This window comes from Coregonus lavaretus (genome assembly GCF_964263955.1).
Source record: "Coregonus lavaretus genome assembly, chromosome: 13".
Taxonomy (NCBI): domain Eukaryota; kingdom Metazoa; phylum Chordata; class Actinopteri; order Salmoniformes; family Salmonidae; genus Coregonus; species Coregonus lavaretus.
In genome coordinates this window covers 6968729-6989135 of record NC_140000.1, presented here as the reverse complement: position 1 = coordinate 6989135, position 20407 = coordinate 6968729, and the positions used below count along the sequence as shown (strand labels likewise).

The 20407-nt window shown below is 48.4% G+C and overlaps 1 protein-coding gene across 1 annotated transcript; it reads left to right on the top strand.

Annotated features, from left to right (window-relative positions):
* Window positions 1-1415: 1415 nt before the first annotated feature.
* tmem245 (transmembrane protein 245) lies at window positions 1416-18543 on the top strand. The gene is made up of 16 exons (XM_084175333.1): window positions 1416-2134; window positions 3025-3142; window positions 3614-3829; window positions 4449-4664; window positions 4800-4969; window positions 8906-9010; window positions 9146-9228; window positions 13673-13763; window positions 13859-13957; window positions 14187-14324; window positions 16020-16142; window positions 16218-16363; window positions 16441-16541; window positions 16743-16917; window positions 17070-17264; window positions 17471-18543. Exons 1-16 carry the CDS (start codon window positions 1529-1531, stop codon window positions 17517-17519), a joined length of 2631 nt encoding a protein of 876 aa, XP_084031459.1. The 5' UTR covers window positions 1416-1528; the 3' UTR covers window positions 17520-18543.
* The last annotated feature ends 1864 nt before the right edge of the window (window positions 18544-20407 follow it).

Here is a 20407-nt window from a genome sequence, read left to right as displayed (position 1 = left end):
AGCCTATGCTCAATATGCTCTAATTACTTAGCCTTGAATGTGCACTGTTCAAACTATATCTCCACTCAGTGTTGTTGCTAGCACTTGCCCCCAAAATAAAGTGTACCATCTGGGTTAACATGGTTGAGCTGGTAAAAACAGATCAGAAAGTCAACCTCACTGATTGGGATCTAACATGGGTGGCATCCCAGATGTGGAAAAATACACTATTTCAAAGCATAGTACAAGTAATGTTTGCCTAAGTACAATGTAATTACTAGTTGTTACACGGGATTTAGCTCATTAAAATTAAGTGTATCTTGAGGGGTACTTAGTTGTAATTAATGTGTACTTATACAGTACACTACACATCCTGACAACCTGGCCCTCAAGCTTCTGGAAGTTTCACTTCATTTCACAATAAGGTACAGAAATTACGTGAAACTTCCAGAAGCTTTAAAATGAGGGCCAGGTTGTCAGGATGTGTAGTGTACTGTATAAGTACACATTAATTACAACTAAGTACCCCTCAAGATACACTTAATTTTAAGTAGCTAAATCCCGTGTATCAACTAGTAATTACATTGTACTTTGTACATTGTACAAACATTACATGTGCTATGCTTTGAACTAGTGTATTTTTCCTCATCTGTGATCACAAAGTTAACCCAGATGGTACACTTTATTTGGTGGCAAGTGCTAGCAATAACGTTGAGTGGAGATCTTTTTTCAACAGTGCACATTCATGCGTAAGTAATTAGAGCCTATTGAGCATCATTTCTCGGACACCAAGCGCATCCACGAGGGATCACAACCTTTGTAACAGTTGTAACTGTATGCAGCTGAGAAGAAACAAAACACTAAGTTGGTGAATTTAGTGGAAACCTGCCCATTTGTAACAAGCATGGTAACAAGCATTCATTGTTACACCTCTGTAATTACATACCTCAATTACTACCAGTTACATGTTGTTTTTACAGTGTAACTATTGGTTGTTACAGTTAACTACAATACTTGTTACAGTGCATGTAATTACACTGTAATAAGGGCCCTTAAAATGAAGTTTTACCGATAACTGTTGTAGCCTAGGCCGAGATTGTAATGATAGGCTATGTATAATTTGCAAATATGTGGTTACTTTGCATATTTGCTACGTGACAGCACGGACATCCTCAATTCGTGGTGATCCTCCCTAAGGTCTGTTTATTCAAGTTTCTGTGTGTAGTTTAACTGGGCATTCCAAGGAGTAGGCTACTAGCAGGAAACTGAGCAGTGAGCACAGCTCTGTCTGGCACCAGCTAGCTACAATACATTTACATTTTACATTTTAGTCATTTAGCAGACGCTCTTATCCAGAGCGACTTACAGTTTGTGAGTGCATACATTTTTTCATACTTTTTTCCCCCATACCCATCATGCCTTGCGACAAACACGTCACCAGTGTGATGGTGGTTTCAAAGATACTGGAAACTAACGCTCCTTCTTCTGTCTGTGGTGGTATTGGGTGTGATCCGCAGGGGGAACGCAGACCGAGGCGGATTCATTGAAGATGGCAGACGAGGAGGACTCGGGGCCGGAGGCAGAGCCAGCTCCTTCCTCTCCCGCGGAGACCCCTCGTTCCGCCCGGCCTCACTACGTCTCGTTCTCCGAGAGCGTCCAGCCAGCGGTGGGCATGATGAGCCAGCTACTCAGCCAGCCTTCCTCCCTCAAATTCGACAAGAACATCAAACAGGCCTTCTACAACACAGGGGCGATGATTTTCGTGGCTATCTGTTGCGGAGCGGCTGTGCTAGTCTTCTTTATCCTGGAAGCCTTTCTGCGACCACTGCTCTGGGCCGTTCTCTGCGGGACCTTCCTCCACCCGTTCAAACACTCCCTAGCCCGGCTGGGCCGCTCCTGGCTCAACGGCCTGCAGGACACCGGGACGCCGATACTCCTGGGGACGCTGCTGGTCCCCGTGTGGTGTTTCAACCACGGGGTGGATTTCCTGGGGGGGCTGGTACTGGAGAGGCTCACGGTGCTGCTGGTGATCGGGGCGGGCGCGCCCCTCATCTACTTCTTTTACCTGTTCTGGAGCGTGATTGGCATGCAGGTGATCATCGGGCACGTGTGTGATGTCATCGGGGGCGCGCTGGACTGCTTCCACTCTGTGTGGGTGAGTGACAGGGACACTACTGACACTAAGGGGGAAGGCCCCCACAACAATAAGAAAGGCTTTTCCAATACTGTAGCCTACAACAGGATGGGCAGGGGATAACACTGTAATGCAGCCCTTACATGAATCAAGTACTCAGCTAACTCAATTAAGAATTTCATGAGAACTTTCACATGCCTTGGCTTAGAGTGTGTGTGTGTGTGTGTGTGTGTGTGTGTGTGTGCTTGTGCGTGTGTGTGGACAGGAGGCTACTGTCCATAACTGAATAATTTCCTTAAACTCTTTATAAAAGAGATAAAGAACTCTTATAAAAAATACATTCTGCTTTTTCTCCCCCTCTTTCTACTCCCTCCCTCATCTTCTCCCTCTCTCTGTCTCTCTCTCTCTCTACTCCCTCCCCACCTCCTCTACTCCCTCTCTCTGTCTCTCTCTCTCTCTACTCCCTCCCTCATCTTCTCCCTCTCTCTGTCTCTCTCTCTCTACTCCCTCCCTCATCTTCTCCCTCTCTCTGTCTCTCTCTCTCTACTCCCTCCCTCATCTTCTCCCTCTCTCTGTCTCTCTCTCTCTACTCCCTCCCTCATCTTCTCCCTCTCTCTGTCTCTCTTTCTCTCTCTCTCTACTCCCTCCCTCATCTTCTCCCTCTCTCTGTCTCTCTCTCTCTACTCCCTCCCTCATCTTCTCCCTCTCTCTGTCTCTCTCTCTCTCTCTACTCCCTCCCTCATCTTCTCCCTCTCTCTGTCTCTCTCTCTTTCTACTCCCTCCCTCATCTTCTCCCTCTCTCTGTCTCTCTCTCTCTCTCTACTCCCTCCCTCATCTTCTCCCTCTCTCTGTCTCTCTCTCTCTACTCCCTCCCTCCCTCCTCTTCTCCCTTCCTGTCTTCCTCTCTCTAGGTGATGACAGTGGTGTTGGGGTATGTGCTGGCTGTAGCCTGCAAATGGAGCCCTGTTACAGAGGGATACCTGAGAACTATGTCTGTACCTGTCTGGACAATACTACTCTTCTACCTGGGTGAGGAGAGGGGGAGAGAGGGAGGGAGAGAGAGGAGGAGCTATGTGAGTGAGAGACATGCCTGTTCCTGTCTGGACAACACGTTCTATTCTTCTACCTGGATACAAACAGCGGAGTGGGAGTAGGAGAGGGAGATGGAGGGGGGTAACTTTGTAGGTATTTATGTTCCATCATAAGATAAGGAAGTGTATAAAGGTAAAGTGTGTGGCCGTGGCCTCAGGATATTTAGTCTTTAGTATTAATAGACAGCTGGTAGTGTGCTGGGAGGGAGGGAGGCGGTGGTAACCTTCAGGCTGAAATGTTAAAAGGTACTGAGAGCTGAGACCACTGCTAGGACGGAGGTATTTAGAGGCAGAGTAGTAGCACATTCTGATGTAGTTTCAACAGGAGTCTACTGTTCATTAATCATCACGCTGTCATACTCCCCTCTCACCATATACCTTCCCCTCTCCCCCATGCCTCCCTCTCTAGTGTCTCTGACTGGCTCGTGGAGAGTTCCTGTGTTTGTAATCGTGGTCACGCTCCTCATTGTGGGCTCTCAAGAGAAACCACCTGTCCCTGGCAACTCAGGTGAGCTGTCAGGACAGGTGTTGTCGTTCGCTGCTAACACCATCTACATGGCCATCTCCTGCAGTAACCTCCGCCTGGGCCCCGAGAGAGAGACCAGCACCAGCAGTGGCTCCACAGGTCAGATAACACACAAACACACACACACACACACACACCACAGTGGTTATCACAGTCAGCCACAAAAAGCTCTCTAAGTGTTAATTCTATATTAATTTAATAGATGTTGAAGGTTTGGACTGATTTAATGACCACTTCCTCACCCTTTCTATAACTCTTTCATTCCAAATATACTTGTCCCCCCCATCCCTCCTCTCCACATCTCCCCCCTACTCTCCACATCTCCCCCCTACTCTCCTCATCTCCCCCCTACTCTCCTCATCTCCCCCCTACTCTCCACATCTCCCCCCTCCTCTCCTCATCTCCCCCCTACTCTCCTCATCTCCCCCCTACTCTCCTCATCTCCTCCCCCTCTTCTCCCTCCTACTCTCCACATCTCCCCCCTACTCTCCTCATCTCCCCCCTACTCTCATCATCTCCCCCCTACTCTCATCATCTGCCCCCTCCTCTCCACATCTCCCTCCTACTCTCCACATCTCCCCCCTACTCTCCTCATCTCCCCCCTACTCTCCTCATCTCCCCCCTCCTCTCCTCATCTCCCCCCTACTCTCCACATCTCCCCCCTCCTCTCCACATCTCCCCCTCCTCTCCTCATCTCCCCCCTACTCTCTCTCTGTAGATGGGGTGGACTCTGTGGGCCCTGGCCCATCCTGTCCCCCCTCTGTCCTCCCGTTCCCCCGTCGGGCCCGTGCTGAGCTGGGGGGTCTCTTCCAAAAGGAGAAGGGGTCCCAAAGAGCCAGTGATATCTACTTTGTCCTGCTGGTCTGGGCTTTTGTACTGGTCCAAGTCTGGCTCAATCTCTGGATGCTACAACTACTGCCTATCCCAGTGGCTGGTAATATCTGAAACACTCACACACACTTACACACAGATACTTACACAGACAGGCACACACACTGACCCAGGCACTCACACCGACCCAGGCGTGCACACACACCAATGTATAACAGTGTGTGTGTGTGTGTTGTAGTGTGGGTGTTGAAGAAGCTGGTGGTACGTTTTGGTCTGAAGCGATTCGCTGAGAAGACTCTGTCGTCATGGTGGGTAGGACTGGAGAAGTTTGGCCGTGAGCGACAGGACGCCATCATGCCTGGACCAATCAAAGGACTCGTTCAGTTCCTGCTACGCGTTGACACCAAGGTAATGGCACACACCCCCGGCCAACCCCCCTAAGACACACAGCCACCCTGCCAACCTCCCTGATACACACAACCACCCTGCCAACCTCCCTGATACACACATCCACCCTGCCAACCCCCCTAAGACACACAGCCACCCTGCCAACCTCCCTGATACACACAGCCACCCTGCCAACCTCCCTGATACACACAACCACCCTGCCAACCTCCCTGATACACACAACCACCCTGCCAACCCCCCTAAGACACACAACCACCCTGCCAACCCCCCTAAGACACACAGCCACCCTGCCAACCCCCCTAAGACACACAACCACCCTGCCAACCCCCCTAAGACACACAGCCACCCTGCCAACCTCCCTGATACACACAACCACCCTGCCAACCCCCCTAAGACACACAGCCACCCTGCCAACCTCCCTGATACACACAACCACCCTGCCAACCCCCCTAAGACACACAGCCACCCTGCCAACCTCCCTGATACACACAGCCACCCTGCCAACCTCCCTGATACACACAGCCACCCTGCCAACCCCCCTAAGACACACAGCCACCCTGCCAACCTCCCTGATACACACAACCACCCTGCCAACCTCCCTGATACACACAGCCACCCTGCCAATCACCCTAAGACACACAGCCACCCTGCCAACCTCCCTGATACACACAGCCACCCTGCCAACCTCCCTGATACACACAACCACCCTGCCAACCCCCCTAAGACACACAGCCACCCTGCCAACCTCCCTGATACACACAGCCACCCTGCCAACCTCCCTGATACACACAGCCACCCTGCCAACCTCCCTGATACACACAGCCACCCTGCCAACCCCCCTAAGACACACAGCCACCCTGCCAACCTCCCTGATACACACAACCACCCTGCCAACCTCCCTGATACACACAGCCACCCTGCCAATCACCCTAAGACACACATCCATCCTGCCAACCTCCCTGATACACACATCCACCCTGCCAACCTCCCTGATACACACAGCCACCCTGCCAACCTCCCTGATACACACATCCACCCTGCCAACCTCCCTGATACACACATCCACCCTGCCAACCTCCCTGAGACACACAACCACCCTGCCAACCTCCCTGATACACACAACCACCCTGCCAACCTCCCTGATACACACATCCACCCTGCCAACCTCCCTGATACACACATCCACCCTGCCAACCTCCCTGAGACACACATCCACCCTGCCAACCTCCCTGATACACACAACCACCCTGCCAACCTCCCTGAGACGCACAGCCACCTTGTATTTTTATAAACCACTTCCTGATCTATCTCTGGTCACCACTAGAAGGTACTGATGCATACAACACTGTAGACAAGATACAACACAATTCTTATCTACAGTGATTATGTGATTTTGATTGGCTAGCAGCAGTGTAGTGTCCTGTCTACCCAGGGGTAATGCTTCTGGACAGTTAAGGTAAGGGTTGAAGCTGGGTGAAGAGGCAGGAGCTGGTCTTCTCTGTGATATATGAATGATCTCCCTACAGGTTAATATTACTACTGAATGATCTCCTTACAGGTTAATATTACTACTGATAGAGGTCACTTAATTATTTTACCTCTTGTCTCACCCCCCTCGTCTCACCCCCCCTCGTCTCACCCCCTCGTCTCACCCCCCTCGTCTCACTCCCCTCGTCTCACCCCTACGCCTCAATGAGGAAAGAAGAAAAAAGATTGTACCACCTCTCCTCTCTCTTTCTCTCTCTCTCTCTCTGTCTCTCTCTCTCTCTCTCTCTTTCTCTCTCTCTGCCTCTCTCGGTCTCTGTCTCGCTCTCTCTCTCTCTCTCTCTCTCTCTCTCTCTGTCGCTCTCTCTCTCTGTCTCTCTCTCTCTCGCTCTCTGCACCATTTTGTTGTTTGTATTCTGCTCAACCACACGTTGACAGATCTGGTATCCAATCAGTACGGCATTTACTCCCTGCATCCAATCAGAAATGTCCTGCAACACTTCCTGTTTTCTAAAGCCTGCCCTTACTGCCTGTGTCCAATCACAATCTTTGTTGTTTGTGCTTGGGAACCATGTGATGATTGCTGCACAGGTCTGTCCAATAATAATCTCCCCAATATCTCTTTGTCTCCTCCTGAAGCTCTGGCATTGGCTTAACAAGCAGGTAATGTTCTGGAGGAGAGCTCTGCTGAGAGAGAGAGAGAGAGAGAGAGAGAGAGAGAGAGAGAGAGAGAGAGAGCATAATGTGAAAATGAGAATGAAAGAGAGAGGAAGAGGAAGAGTCTGTGTGTACGAGTGTGAAAGAGTCAGACAACAAAAGAGAGTGTGATAAAGGAAGGAAGAAGGAGAGTGTGAAGCAGTGTGAGCACCCTATAGTAGCTTGGAGTGACGCTGTACCCATCCACTGTCATCCCTCCATCTTGTCTCCACCCCTCACTGACCTCACTTCCTCCCTGCTTCCTGCTTCTGTAGTGGTGAAGCTACGGTGGGGCGAGCTCATTCATTGGCTCCTCAACCTTCCTTAGCTTCTCCTCTGTGACCTGATTGGCTGGTTGGCTTCTGCGCGTGTGTGAGCTGCATGGAGAGAGCAGACTGCTTTAGACCAAGCTGATGGGGGTGCCGGGGGGTTGGGTTGGGTAGCAGTGCTGTGCCTACCATTGCCAAGACAGGGTAGACCCCCCTGCTATTCCCTAGCTCTGGCAATTAAGATCTGTACCATGGAGGGGCATTAGCAGACCGCCTAAAGAAAGATCTGGGTGGGGTCCTGGGGGCTACATGGGTTCTGGAGGGGTAGGACTGAGCTGGTACTGGGTTGAGTTGGAGTCTGATCCATATTGGGCAGGGGGGGGACATCCATATTACTGACTATCCTGTAGTGAAGGCTTTAGATTAGCATCTTTAAAGATAGACTCAGCCTCGAGCAGCACGTCTGATATTGAGATGAGCGAGATGCAAGACTTCGCTTTCACACAGTCACACACAGTATGTGCGCAGGTTCGCTTCACGCTGTTAGAGCGTGGTAGCCACAGGACCAAAGCAGGGGAGAAGTTGAGCCTCGCGCTTCAACGCTCTTAGTTGTTGCGGAAATCGACCCACTATGCTGAGTCTAGCTTTAAAACAGCAGTTACATCAAACCGTCCTTGATGATTTCTGATTCTGACTGGTCTTGAGCTGAGCCTTGCTCTAGTCTATATTTCTGTAGAATCTATATTGTAGAATTTTAGATCTCTCAGATTCTCCTTCTGTTATGTGTGGACTCAGGATGTGTCCCAATACCCTGAGGTTGCCACCATATTGCTTCATGTGCTGTCAGGTCAGTGGCCATGCAGTGTTACACCACTGGGACACTGCCTTACTAATATCTCATCATCGGCTCCAGCCTCCTGACGGTAACGCTCAACACTCTTCCTCAGTGACCTCACACACTCCCAGGTCACTTAGGAAGGTGTCATAATGCTGTCATAAGGCTGCCATAAGGCATCATAGGGTTGTTATAAGGCAAGGGACATAGAGAAACCTAAATACTGGTAAATGACTGTCCCTACCTGTGGCCCTTAGAGGAAATGCCCCTTAAAGTTACAATAAAGACGTGTAAAGAGATGAGCCTGCAGACAGGGCACACGTCTCACACACAGCCCTTGGGTTTAACATGCATGCACTCATGCATGGTGTGTGATAGAGTGTGTCTGTGTACACAGGCTGTTCTCAGGATCCAAGATGGCGGCGGTAGGCTTTAGTTCAGACACAGAATGTCTGCCTTGGTCTCTGGTTTCCCAGGGGAGAAGGACACAGGTTTCTCCATGTGTCCAGCCACATCTGCAACACCTCCTAATGGCAGATACTGACTTATGTCTCTCTTTCTCTCTGTCACCTTCCCCCTTCTTTTTTTATCTCTCTCTCTCTTTTCTCTAACTCTCTCTCTCTCTCTCTATCTCTCTCTCTCTGTCTGTAGATGGTCATATGGTTGGAGCGCTCCCTGGATAAACTAATCAGTATCTTCATCATCTTCCTGTTGGTGACAGGAACTCTGCTCATGGGTCTCCTGCTCACTGCTATGGTACGGTACTGTGTGTCCCTCAGAGCTTACCGTAGTTTGATTTCCTCCTCTACCACTAATTAATAATAGCTAATTGAGATATAGGCTATTTTCAGCATAACCTCTCTCTCTCTCTCTCTCTCTCTTTCTCTGTAGGTTCATCATGAAAGTGTTCATATCATAGAGGTCACCAGTAACCTTATCAATGAGACTGTGTCCAACCATCCAGAATGGGCCAAGTAAGCTTCTTGCACACTTGGCTGTCCATCGATATTGAAGTCGCTCTGGATAAGAGCATCTGCTAAATGACGTAAATGTAAATGTAATGACTTTACTCCCAATTGTCACAGAGGTGTGATTGTTGTGTGGGGTTGCGGTTGTGCCAGTGCATGTGGTTGTGCAGGCCAAAGCCAGACCTGCATGGTATGCCACATGAGGAGAGGGTTGCCCCTGCTGCTGGGGTTCGTGTGCAGGCCGTTGGATTGTCCTCTGTGATTATGTCCTGGAGGTGTGTTGACACCCAGGTGGCAGGTGTAACTCCAGGTATGTCGGTTGGTAGCCAGGTTCTCCAAGTTAAACATTGCCGAGGTACAGTATGTGAAGGTATGTGAAGTGGGGGGTGAGTTGTTGACCATTGATGTGGAAGGTGAGCTCTTCTTGTTGGGGGGGTGAGTTGTTGACCATTGATGTGGAAGGTGAGCTCTTCTTGTTGGGGGGGTGAGTTGTTGACCATTGATGTGGAAGGTGAGCTCTTCTTGTTGGGGGGGTGAGTTGTTGACCATTGATGTGGAAGGTGAGCTCTTCTTGCTGGGGGGTGAGTTGTTGACCATTGATGTGGAAGGCAGTGCCGGCTGTCGGCTAATCAGCCAGTTACAGACTCATTTTCAGCCAGCTACATTTTCCACTTCATATTAACTAGGCCACTTTCCATTTAAAAGTTTCAATTCACTCGTCCATCGAGCCCTCTCCTGCTAGAATGAACGATATGCATCTTCTAGCGATCTATTTATAGGATAGGCGCCTGTCAGTCACAAAGCGAGCGATGACAGGGAAATGCAGCAGAGAGGAAGAGGCGAAGCGAGAGGTTTCACGCTCGCCAAAATCTGTCCAAAATAAGCCCAATGCGTTTCTATGGTCTTATTTTGGACCTAAGCTTTTCGCCTGCATTCCCACCTCTGGGACAACGACTCCCATTGTTGGGGCGGAGACATGAGCATCTCGTCAATATATAAAGTTCTCTGGTTGCAGTCGAATTTCTTTACACCGAGGAGGGAGAGAGCATGATGCTCGTGAATTTGCACGTCCCATGTAATGTAAGTGATAACGATGAGTCGAAATCCATTCATGTATTTTCTTTCGCATGTTTCACATAGCTAGCCACGCGGAGTGGTGCCGCATAGTAGGCTATTTACTTAGCCTAGGCAGCAGATAGTAGCGCTGGAAGCGCAAAAAGATGGCGGAAGCGGACGATGAAGTGGATTCTGAATCTAATGGCGGTAGAATCAAGGAGAATTGCAGTATTGTCCAAAATAATGGAAAACGGAGCAAAGTAGTGTACAGTGATGAGAATGTCCCTTCGTATCTAGTAGGAGTGCGGTTTGTTAATGAGTAGCAGCTGAGCAGAGTACCAATCCTGAAGAAACCATTTGAGATATCCAAACTGGTTGAGAGAGTGCTGGGTATAGTGAAGGCTGTGAGGATCACGAGAGGAGGGCTTGTTTAGATTTTTTGTGCTTCTGCGGATCAGAAGGAACGTGCGTTGCGTCTCACCCGATTTGATAAGTTTGAAGTGTGTGTCTCTTCAGAACACGGCACTCCTCAAGGGGGTTATATCTGGCGTCTCGTGGGAAGTCGATTTTGAAGAGATAAAACATATTCCTGGGTGATTGATGCACATCGGATGAATCGTGTGGTGAATGGTGAAAAAGTGTAGTCTCTGTTCTTTTGTTTTTTGATATGGAGTCTCTCCCTACTCAAGTGCAGTTGGGGTATATAAACTACAGAGTTAGAGCATTTATCCCAAGACCAATGCAGTGTGATCATTATAAAGCTTTTGGTCATGTTTTAAGTGTTTGCAGAAGGGAGAAGCCGAGATGTCCAAGTTGTGGAAAATATCATATCATGTGTTTTAAAAGTGAGGAAAATGTAGCTACATCTTTCGATTGCCTGACAAGGGTGAAAGAGAATGAGGTGGCCAACGTCAGGGCTGTCCAGAGCATTTCATATGCAGCAGCTGTTAAAAGGGTTGAGGGTTTGAATGGTGCTCCTGAAGAGTCCATGGTGGTGGATAGGCCTTTACTGAAGGCTGCAGGGGATGTCTTTCACCAGCAGGACCCTGACATTTGAAAGGTTAAGAAGGTGGACTTTGTGGCCTTTATAGCTCTTGTGATTAATGGCGCTGCCAAGGTGGAGAGAAGATAGATACCATTGTGGATGCGGCAGAGCGGTTCCTGGGACTGAAAGACTTAAAAAAATGTTATATGGAATATTGTCACAAGCCGTACCACCCTCTGAGGTCATAGAGCCTGAGAAGGGAGATATGGAGATTTGAAGGAAGGAAGAAGTGGGAGTTTGGTTTTGTCAATGTACTATTTTATTTGGGTGGATTAAGTTAGTTTCCCTATCACATATGGATTTTCTTTTTACCTTGTTTTGGTTTTTCAACCCGTCCAGTTGGTGGCGGCAATACACCTTTTTGGGTTGTAGTCTGCCATAAAACCCACAGAAGAAGAAGAAGAAGATAGTTGGCGCTAGATCTGCACTATCTTCTAGGATTGATTTGCATTCCCGGTAATACATGCACTGGTTTCCCCCGTGTACTGTCTCGCACATAAAACATTCTCCATTCAGGCTGAAAAGTCGTAATTTCCCTCCTTCACTATCTTTAATGGCGAGCCGCCGGAAAATAAATATAAAAATAAGGGTACTGTCTTAATGAAACAAAAACAATTCCATCACCATTGGCTGAACGCAGTGTGCAACATCGCTGGTTACTTTTTCTGGCTGGCTACTTTTTCTATTTGGCAGGCTACTATGTACTTGTGGGAAACACTGGGAAAGGTGGGCTGTTCATGCTGGGGGGTGAGTTGTTGACCATTAATGTGGAAGGTGGGCTCTTCTTGTGGTGGGGTGAGTTGTTGGGGTGGCAGGTAGCTTAGTGGTTAAGAGCGTTGTGCCAGTAACCGAAAGGTCGCTGGTTCTAATCCCCGAGCCGACTTGGTGAAAAATCTGTCGATGTGCCCTTGAGCAAGGCACTTAACCCTAATTGCTCATGTAAGTCGCTCTGGATAAGAGCGTCTGCTAAATGACTAAAATGTAAATGTAAATGTTGTTGACCAGTGATGTGGAAGGTGAGCTCTTCTTGATAGAGGTTGTGTTGTTGACCATTGATGTGGAAGGTGAGCTCTTCTTGATAGAGGGTGAGTTGTTGACCATTGATGTGGAAGTTAGGCTCTTCTTGATAGAGGGTGAGTTGTTGACCAATGATGTGGAAGGTGGGCTCTTCTTGATAGAGGGTGAATTGTAGACCAATGATGCGTGTCTTGAAGATGGAGTTGTAGACGGAGGAGACCAGGTTCAGTGAACGCTGCATGGATTCTGGTGAGTGGGCGAGGAGAATAGTCGTCTGCATATTGCGGTGCAAATATGTGTTGAGTTGAGGTCTTGGTGGTGGCTTGGAGGCACCGGAGGTTGAATAGATTTTCATCCAGCCGGAACTGCTTTATTTACCCAACATTCATCTCTTCATGGTACAGACGGCTCTTAGGTGCTCAGCTCTGACGGAGCATTGGACTGGGCCTTGGTGTTAACTAGGTGAGCAGTGGACTGGTCCTGGGGGTTAACTAGGTGAGCAGTGGACTGGTCCTGGGGGTTAACTAGGTGAGCAGTGGACTGGTCCTGGGGGTTAACTAGGTGAGCTGTGGACTGGTCCTGGGGGTTAACTAGGTGAGCAGTGAGGGCCTTGTGTACTAGACGCATCACACCACCCTGCAGTGATAACCCCCTGGCACCTCGTACACATCACACCACCCTGCGGTGATAACCCCCTGGCACCTCATACACATCACACCGCCCTGCGGTGATAACTCCCTGGCACCTCGTACACATCACACCACCCTGCGGTGATAACCCCCTGGCACCTTCTACACATCACCCCACCCTGCGGTGATAACCCCCTGGCACCTCGTACACATCACATTTACATTTATGTCATTTAGCAGACGCTCTTATCCAGAGCGACTTACAGTTAGTGCATACATTATTCTTTTTAATTTTCATACCCCATGGGAATCGAACCCATAACCCCGGCGTTGCAAACGCCATGCTCTACCAACTGAGCTACCTCCCTGCCGGCCATTCCCTCCCCTACCCTGGACGACGCTGAGCCAATTGTGCGCCGCCCCATTGGTCTCCCGATTGCGGCCGGCTACAGCAGAGCCTGGATTCGAACCAGGATCTCTAGTGGCACAGCTAGCACTGCGATGCAGTGCCTTAGACCACTGCGCCACTCGGGAGACTTACACCACCCTGCGGTGATAACCCCCTGGCACCTCATAGACATCACACCACCCTGCGGTGATAACCCCCTGGCCCCTCATAGACATCACTCAAGAGCTGAACAGGGTGCTTTATTGGTGCATCAGTCCCTGACTCACTCTCTCTCTCCACCCCTCTCTCCTCCAGTTGGCTCCCTGAGGCCCAGGTCATCCAGAAAGCTATGAACTCAGCTGCCACTAACGTCTACCAGCACGGTCGAGAATGGATAACATTCAAGGTAAGAGAGAGAACAGGAAAGAGAGGGAGGGGGGTGGATACTTGATTAACACTGGTAAAATCACTGATGGTGTGTGTGTGTGTGTGTGTGTGTAGCTCCATAAGATGCTTGGTGAAAAGGGGAACCACACGGCTGTCATAGAAAAGCAGGTTCTGGAACTGTGGGACAGACTGTACCACTCCTGGTTTGTCAAGGTAATGCAGGGGGAGGGGGTGGCCTGGTCCATCAGACCACAGTATAGGGGGGTTCACATGGTCACATCTTTATGTTTGGCTTGAGAATATATAGACTGACACACTCATTACCCCTTACTAACACAGACATACCAGAACTACACCATGTACTCATACATGTCTCACTCTTTCAACACCGTCTGTGTATGTGTGTGCTTACATGTATGTCTGTACGGCGTTTCTGTCTCAGAATGTAACCCATACGGGAGGGCGTAACCGTAGTGGTGGTCAGAAGCTTGTCCAGAGACAGAACAGCTGGCTGGGAGAGATCTTAGACTGGCAGGACATCGCCTCCTTCGCACATGACAATATAGAAACACTTCTCTCTGTGAGTACGTACGTGTGTGTGTGTGTGTGTGTGTGTGTGTGTGTGTGTATATATACAGTGGGGAGAACAAGTATTTGATACACTGCCGATTTTGCAGGTTTTCCTACTTACAAAGCATGTAGAGGTCTGTAATTTTTATCATAGGTACACTTCAACTGTGAGAGACGGAATCTAAAACAAAAATCCAGAAAATCACATTGTATGATTTTTAAGTAATTAATTTGCATTTTATTGCATGACATAAGTATTTGATACATCAGAAAAGCAGAACTTAATATTTGGTACAGAAACCTTTGTTTGCAATTACAGAGATCATACGTTTCCTGTAGGTCTTGACCAGGTTTGCACACACTGCAGCAGGGATTTTGGCCCACTCCTCCATACAGACCTTCTCCAGATCCTTCAGGTTTCGGGGCTGTCGCTGGGCAATACGGACTTTCAACTCCCTCCAAAGATGTTCTATTGGGTTCAGGTCTGGAGACTGGCTAGGCCACTCCAGGACCTTGAGATGCTTCTTACAGAGCCACTCCTTAGTTGCCCTGGCTGTGTGTTTCGGGTCGTTGTCATGCTGGAAGACCCAGCCACGACCCATCTTCAATGCTCTTACTGAGGGAAGGAGGTTGTTGGCCAAGATGTCACGATACATGGCCCCATCCATCCTCCCCTCAATACGGTGCAGTCGTCCTGTCCCCTTTGCAGAAAAGCATCCCCAAAGAATGATGTTTCCACCTCCATGCTTCACGGTTGGGATGGTGTTCTTGGGGTTGTACTCATCCTTCTTCTTCCTCCAAACACGGCGAGTGGAGTTTAGACCAAAAAGCTATATTTTTGTCTCATCAGACCACATGACCTTCTCCCATTCCTCCTCTGGATCATCCAGATGGTCATTGGCAAACTTCAGACGGGCCTGGACATGCGCTGGCTTGAGCAGGGGGACCTTGGTGTGCTGCAGGATTTTAATCCATGACGGCGTAGTGTGTTACTAATGGTTTTCTTTGAGACTGTGGTCCCAGCTCTCTTCAGGTCATTGACCAGGTCCTGCCGTGTAGTTCTGGGGTGATCCCTCACCTTCCTCATTATCATTGATGCCCCACGAGGTGAGATCTTGCATGGAGCCCCAGACCGAGGGTGATTGACCGTCATCTTGAACTTCTTCCATTTTCTAATAATTGCGCCAACAGTTGTTGCCTTCTCACCAAGCTGCTTGCCTATTGTCCTGTAGCCCATCCCAGCCTTGTGCAGGTCTACAATTTTATCCCTGATGTCCTTACACAGCTCTTTGATCTTGGCCTTTGTGGAGAGGTTGGAGTCTGTTTGATTGAGTGTGTGGACAGGTGTCTTTTATACAGGTAACAAGTTCAAACAGGTGCAGTTAATACAGGTAATGAGTGGAGAACAGGAGGGCTTCTTAAAGAAAAACTAACAGGTATGTGAGAGCCGGAATTCTTACTGGTTGGTAGGTGATCAAATACTTATGTCATGCAATAAAATGCAAATGAATTACTTAAAAATCATGCAATGTGATTTTCTGGATTTTTGTTTTAGATTCCGTCTCTCACAGTTCAAGTGTACCTATGATAAAAATTACAGACCTCTACATGCTTTGTAAGTAGGAAAACCTGCAAAATCGGCAGTGTATCAAATACTTGTTCTCCCCACTGTATATATATATAACGGGTGTATCCTCTGTTGTAGATAGTGGAGTCTCTGTGGGTGGTGATGAGTCGGAATGTTGGGCTGCTGATCTCCACGACGACCACACTCCTCACTGTCCTCTTCCACAGCGGCACAGCTCTACTCAACTTCGCCCTCAGCCTGGTAACACACACACACACACAGCTCTCTCTGTGCCTCCCCCTTCATACCTTAATATTGACACTGGTGTGTGTGTAGGTGATATTCCTGACCACGTTGTTCTACCTGCTGAGTTCCAGTGGAGAGTACTATGAGCCTGTGAAATGGGTGATCAGCCTCACTCCTCTGTCCCAGCCCGGAGCATCCTCTAACATCATAGGACAGTCTGTAGAGGAGGCCATCAGGTACACACAGCACACACAGCACACGTTTGACATTTGAAATGTTAAAACATATATATTTTTAATTGTGTGTGTTTTAGGGGGGTGTTTGATGCCTCTCTGAAGATGGCAGGGTTCTATGGTCTCTACACCTGGCTGACACACACCATCTTCGGCATCCACATTGTCTTCATCCCCTCTGGTGAGTGTGTTAAAAACTGACTGATCAAATAGAACATCTTAACTTGCTGTTGTTTGCCTGACTAGCCTGGAGATGAGGAAAACCCTCCTTGTGTCAGAACTATTAGATGAATAACTTGTATAACAGGACTGTTCTGTTCCACTCTTCTGACTTACTATTGTCAAACATGTTCAAAGTGTCCTCTTCCCTCGCACCCTTTAGCCCTGGCTGCTATCCTGGGTGCGGTGCCGTTCCTGGGGACCTACTGGGCAGCTCTGCCCGCTGTGTGTGACCTGTGGCTGGCCCAGGGAGAGGGGGTCAAAGCCCTGCTACTGCTGGTCTTCCATCTACTGCCCACCTACTTCGTAGACACAGCCATCTACTCTGATATATCAGGGTACGTGAGTGTGTGTGTGTGTGTGAGAGAGTGTTTATGTGTACGTGTTTGTGCGTGTTCACTGTTTATGAGATCAGTGCGTAAGAGAGAGAGAAATCTAATCTGTTATGATATTAAAGTAAGTGTGTGTTGATATGTCTCCCCCCCCACAGTGGTGGTCACCCGTATTTGACTGGTCTAGCGGTGGCAGGCGGAGCATACTATCTGGGTCTGGAGGGGGCGATCATCGGTCCTATCCTGCTCTGTATCCTTGTGGTAGCCTCCAACATCTACAGTGCCATGCTGATGAGTCCCACCTCTGCCCAGCCCACCCCTATACAGTCTACCTGGCCACTACACCCTGCCAGGTACACACAGACATCATCATCATTACATTTATGTCTGGTTCTTTTGTGCCATTTACTTCTAATTTACAAACCCCCCCCTTTCTCTCTCTCTCTCTCTCTCTCCACTCTCTCTCTTTCTCTTTCTTTCTCTCTCTTTTCTCTCTATATCTCTGTCTCTCTCTATATCTTTCTCTCTCTGTCTTTCTCGCTCTCTCTCTCTCTCTCAGGCCCTTCATGGACACCACTCCCTCGGTGCTGAAGAGGGCGAGCGAGTGAGAGGGGGTGTGTCTCCTGGTTTCTCATTGGCTGGGTGCCTGTCCCTTGGCTTCCCATAGGCTGATTACCTGGAGAAGCGCCCTTTCCTCCCCCGTGCTCCTCCCGAGCTCTACGGGGTCTCCCAGGCGGAGTGGCAGGGTGTGAGGGGAGGTTACCCACGATGCCATCTGCCTGATAAAGCTACTTTCCAAACCATGGAGGAGAGACCCTCCCCTCTCCCAACACATATAAGACCATAGAAAATATTTAGATTATAAATCAAAGCAATGGTCCGCAATATGTATATTGGGCATACCATATTTAATATTGAATGTTTGATGAATTGATGCTTATCACATCATCTCGTGAATGCGGTGCCTCTCTGTGTTGCACACATGCAGCAATGGCAAAGTGTATTGTGCCGCCATAATGGATGGGAACACGTGGAGTTTAGAACAAGGTCTGTTCTACCCATTCTATGTACACGTATAAGTCCCCCCAGGACCATATCTGCAGACCTGCCTAAAGTGGGATGTATCTTACCCCCCCCTCCCCCAATCCTTCTTACCCCCTCTACACGGCCGTTTGGGGCGGTTAAAGTTCAGAATGGGCCACACGTTGTAAGGTGCAATGGAACACCGAGTCAATTAACTAACCCTGGTCCTGGAGAGCTACTGGGTGGGCAGGGTTTAGTTCCGGCCCAGCGTTAACACATCTGATTCAAGTAATGAACGATTGAATAAGGTAACTAGAGGCTGTACACACTGGTGCCCTCCAGGTGCCTCCAGGATTTACATTTAGCACTTTTGGTTTTCATCATGTTGACTGTTAATATCCTAAATATAATACTGTTTTATTATCTCTATGGTTACATGTTGTATGATGTATTGTCATGCTTTGGAGTTCTGTTGGCGTGGCGATGAGTACTGTATGCAGGCACTTCCTGTGCTGAGAGGTGGAACTTCCTGTTTCAGGAGGGTGGAGTGGGAGGGGACGGATCTTACCTGTGTTGATGTTTTTACATTTAAAAACAGATTAGTTTTCAGCTAAAGTTTATGTTTTGCTCTCTAACACACACACACACACACATACACACAGGTTGATGTCAGTGCTGCTGTAAGGTGAATGTAATCTAAAGATACTGTAGTTGTTACATATATCGGTAATAAGGTAGTGGGTCCCTGACCTGTACTAACTACATCCTATTGGAATCCATCACATACACACCCCAGATTACACACACATATTCACTCCACATTTATGGGAGAAGGATGCACTTTCACATTATAAATGTAACCGTTTACACCAAATGAAAAATGTACAGGTATGTATTCTGATTGAGTACTCTGTATGTGAAGCACGTCATCATCTTATGTGGCCAAAGCATTCGCTGCCTGAGGTTGGGAGGACTGGTTATCTATCCTGAGAAGGTTGGAGTCCTACTGTTGGCTCACTTCACACTGACGTCACCTGACTGGAACATACCGTTAATGTGTTTTCTACTGGAAATGCACTGCGACAATAAACATGACTGTTTGAACTAAGATAGCTGATAATGGGCCTCTGTACGCCTATGTAGATATTCCATTAAAAATCAGCCGTTTCCAGCTACAATAGCCATTTACAACATTAACAATGTCTACACTGTATTTCTGATGAATTTGATGTTATTTTAATGGACAAAAAAATTGCTTTTCTTTCGAAAACAAGGACATTTCTAAGTGACCCCAAACTTTTGAACGGTAGTGTGTATATATATATATATATATATATATATATACACACACACCTTTACATAAGTATTCAGACCCTTTGCTATAAGACTCGAAATTGAGCTCAGGTGCATCCTGTTTCCATTTATCATCCTTGAGATGTTTCTACAACTTCATTGGAGTCCACCTGTGGTCAATTCAATTGATTGGACATGACAGGCACACACCTGTCTATATAAGGTCCCACAGTTGACAGTGCAAAAACCAAGCCGTGAGGTCGAAGAATTGTCCGTAGAGCTCCAAGACAGGATTGTGTCGAGGCACTGATCTGGGGAAGGGTACCAAAACATTTCTGCAGCATTGAAGGTCCCCAAGAACACAGTGGCCTCCATCATTCTTAAATGGAAGAAGTTTGGAACCACCAAGAATATTCCTAGAGCTGGCCGCCCGGCCAAACAGCAATCGGGAGAAGGACCTCAGGGAAGTGACCAAGAATCTGATGGTCACTCTGACAGAGCTCCAGAGTTCCTCTGTGGAGATGGGAGAACCTTCCAGAAGGACAACCATCTGCAGCACTCCACCAATCAGGCCTTTATGGTAGAGCGGCCAGACGGAACCCTCTCCTCAGTAAAAGGCACATGACAGCCCGCTTGGAGTTTGCCAAAAGGCACCTAAAGGACTCTCAGACCATGAGAAACAAGATTCTCTGGTCTGATGAAATCAAGATTGAACTTGAATGCTGTGGGGATGTTTTTCAGCGGCAGGGACTGGGAGACTAGTCAGGATTGAGGGAAAGATTAATGGAGCAAAGTACAGAGAGATCCTTGATGAAAACCTGCTCCAGAGTGCTCAGGACCTCAGACTGGGGCGAAGGTTCACCTTCCAACAGGACAACGACCCTAAGCACACAGCCAAGACAACGCAGGAGTGGCTTCGGGACAAGTCTCTGAATGTCCTTGAGTGGCCCAACCAGAGGCCGGACTTGAACTCCATCGAACATCTCTGAAGAGACCTGAAAATAGCTGTACAGCGATGCTCCCCATCCAAACTGACAGAGCTTGAGAGGATCTGCAGAGAAGAATGGGAGAAACTCCCCAAATACAGGTGTGCCAAGCTTGTAGCGTCATTCCCAAGAATACTTGAGGCTGTAATCGCTGCCAAAGGTGCTTCAACAAAGTACTGAGTAAAGGGTCTGAA

Coding starts and splice junctions, on each gene's coding strand:
- tmem245 (XM_084175333.1), top strand. CDS start 1,529: ATGGCAGACGAGGAGGACTCGGGGCCGGAGGCAGAGCCAGCTCCTTCC. Junction 2,135..3,024: donor ACTGCTTCCACTCTGTGTGG/GTGAGTGACAGG, acceptor TCCTCTCTCTAG/GTGATGACAGTGGTGTTGGG. Junction 4,970..8,905: donor TGCTACGCGTTGACACCAAG/GTAATGGCACAC, acceptor CTCTGTCTGTAG/ATGGTCATATGGTTGGAGCG.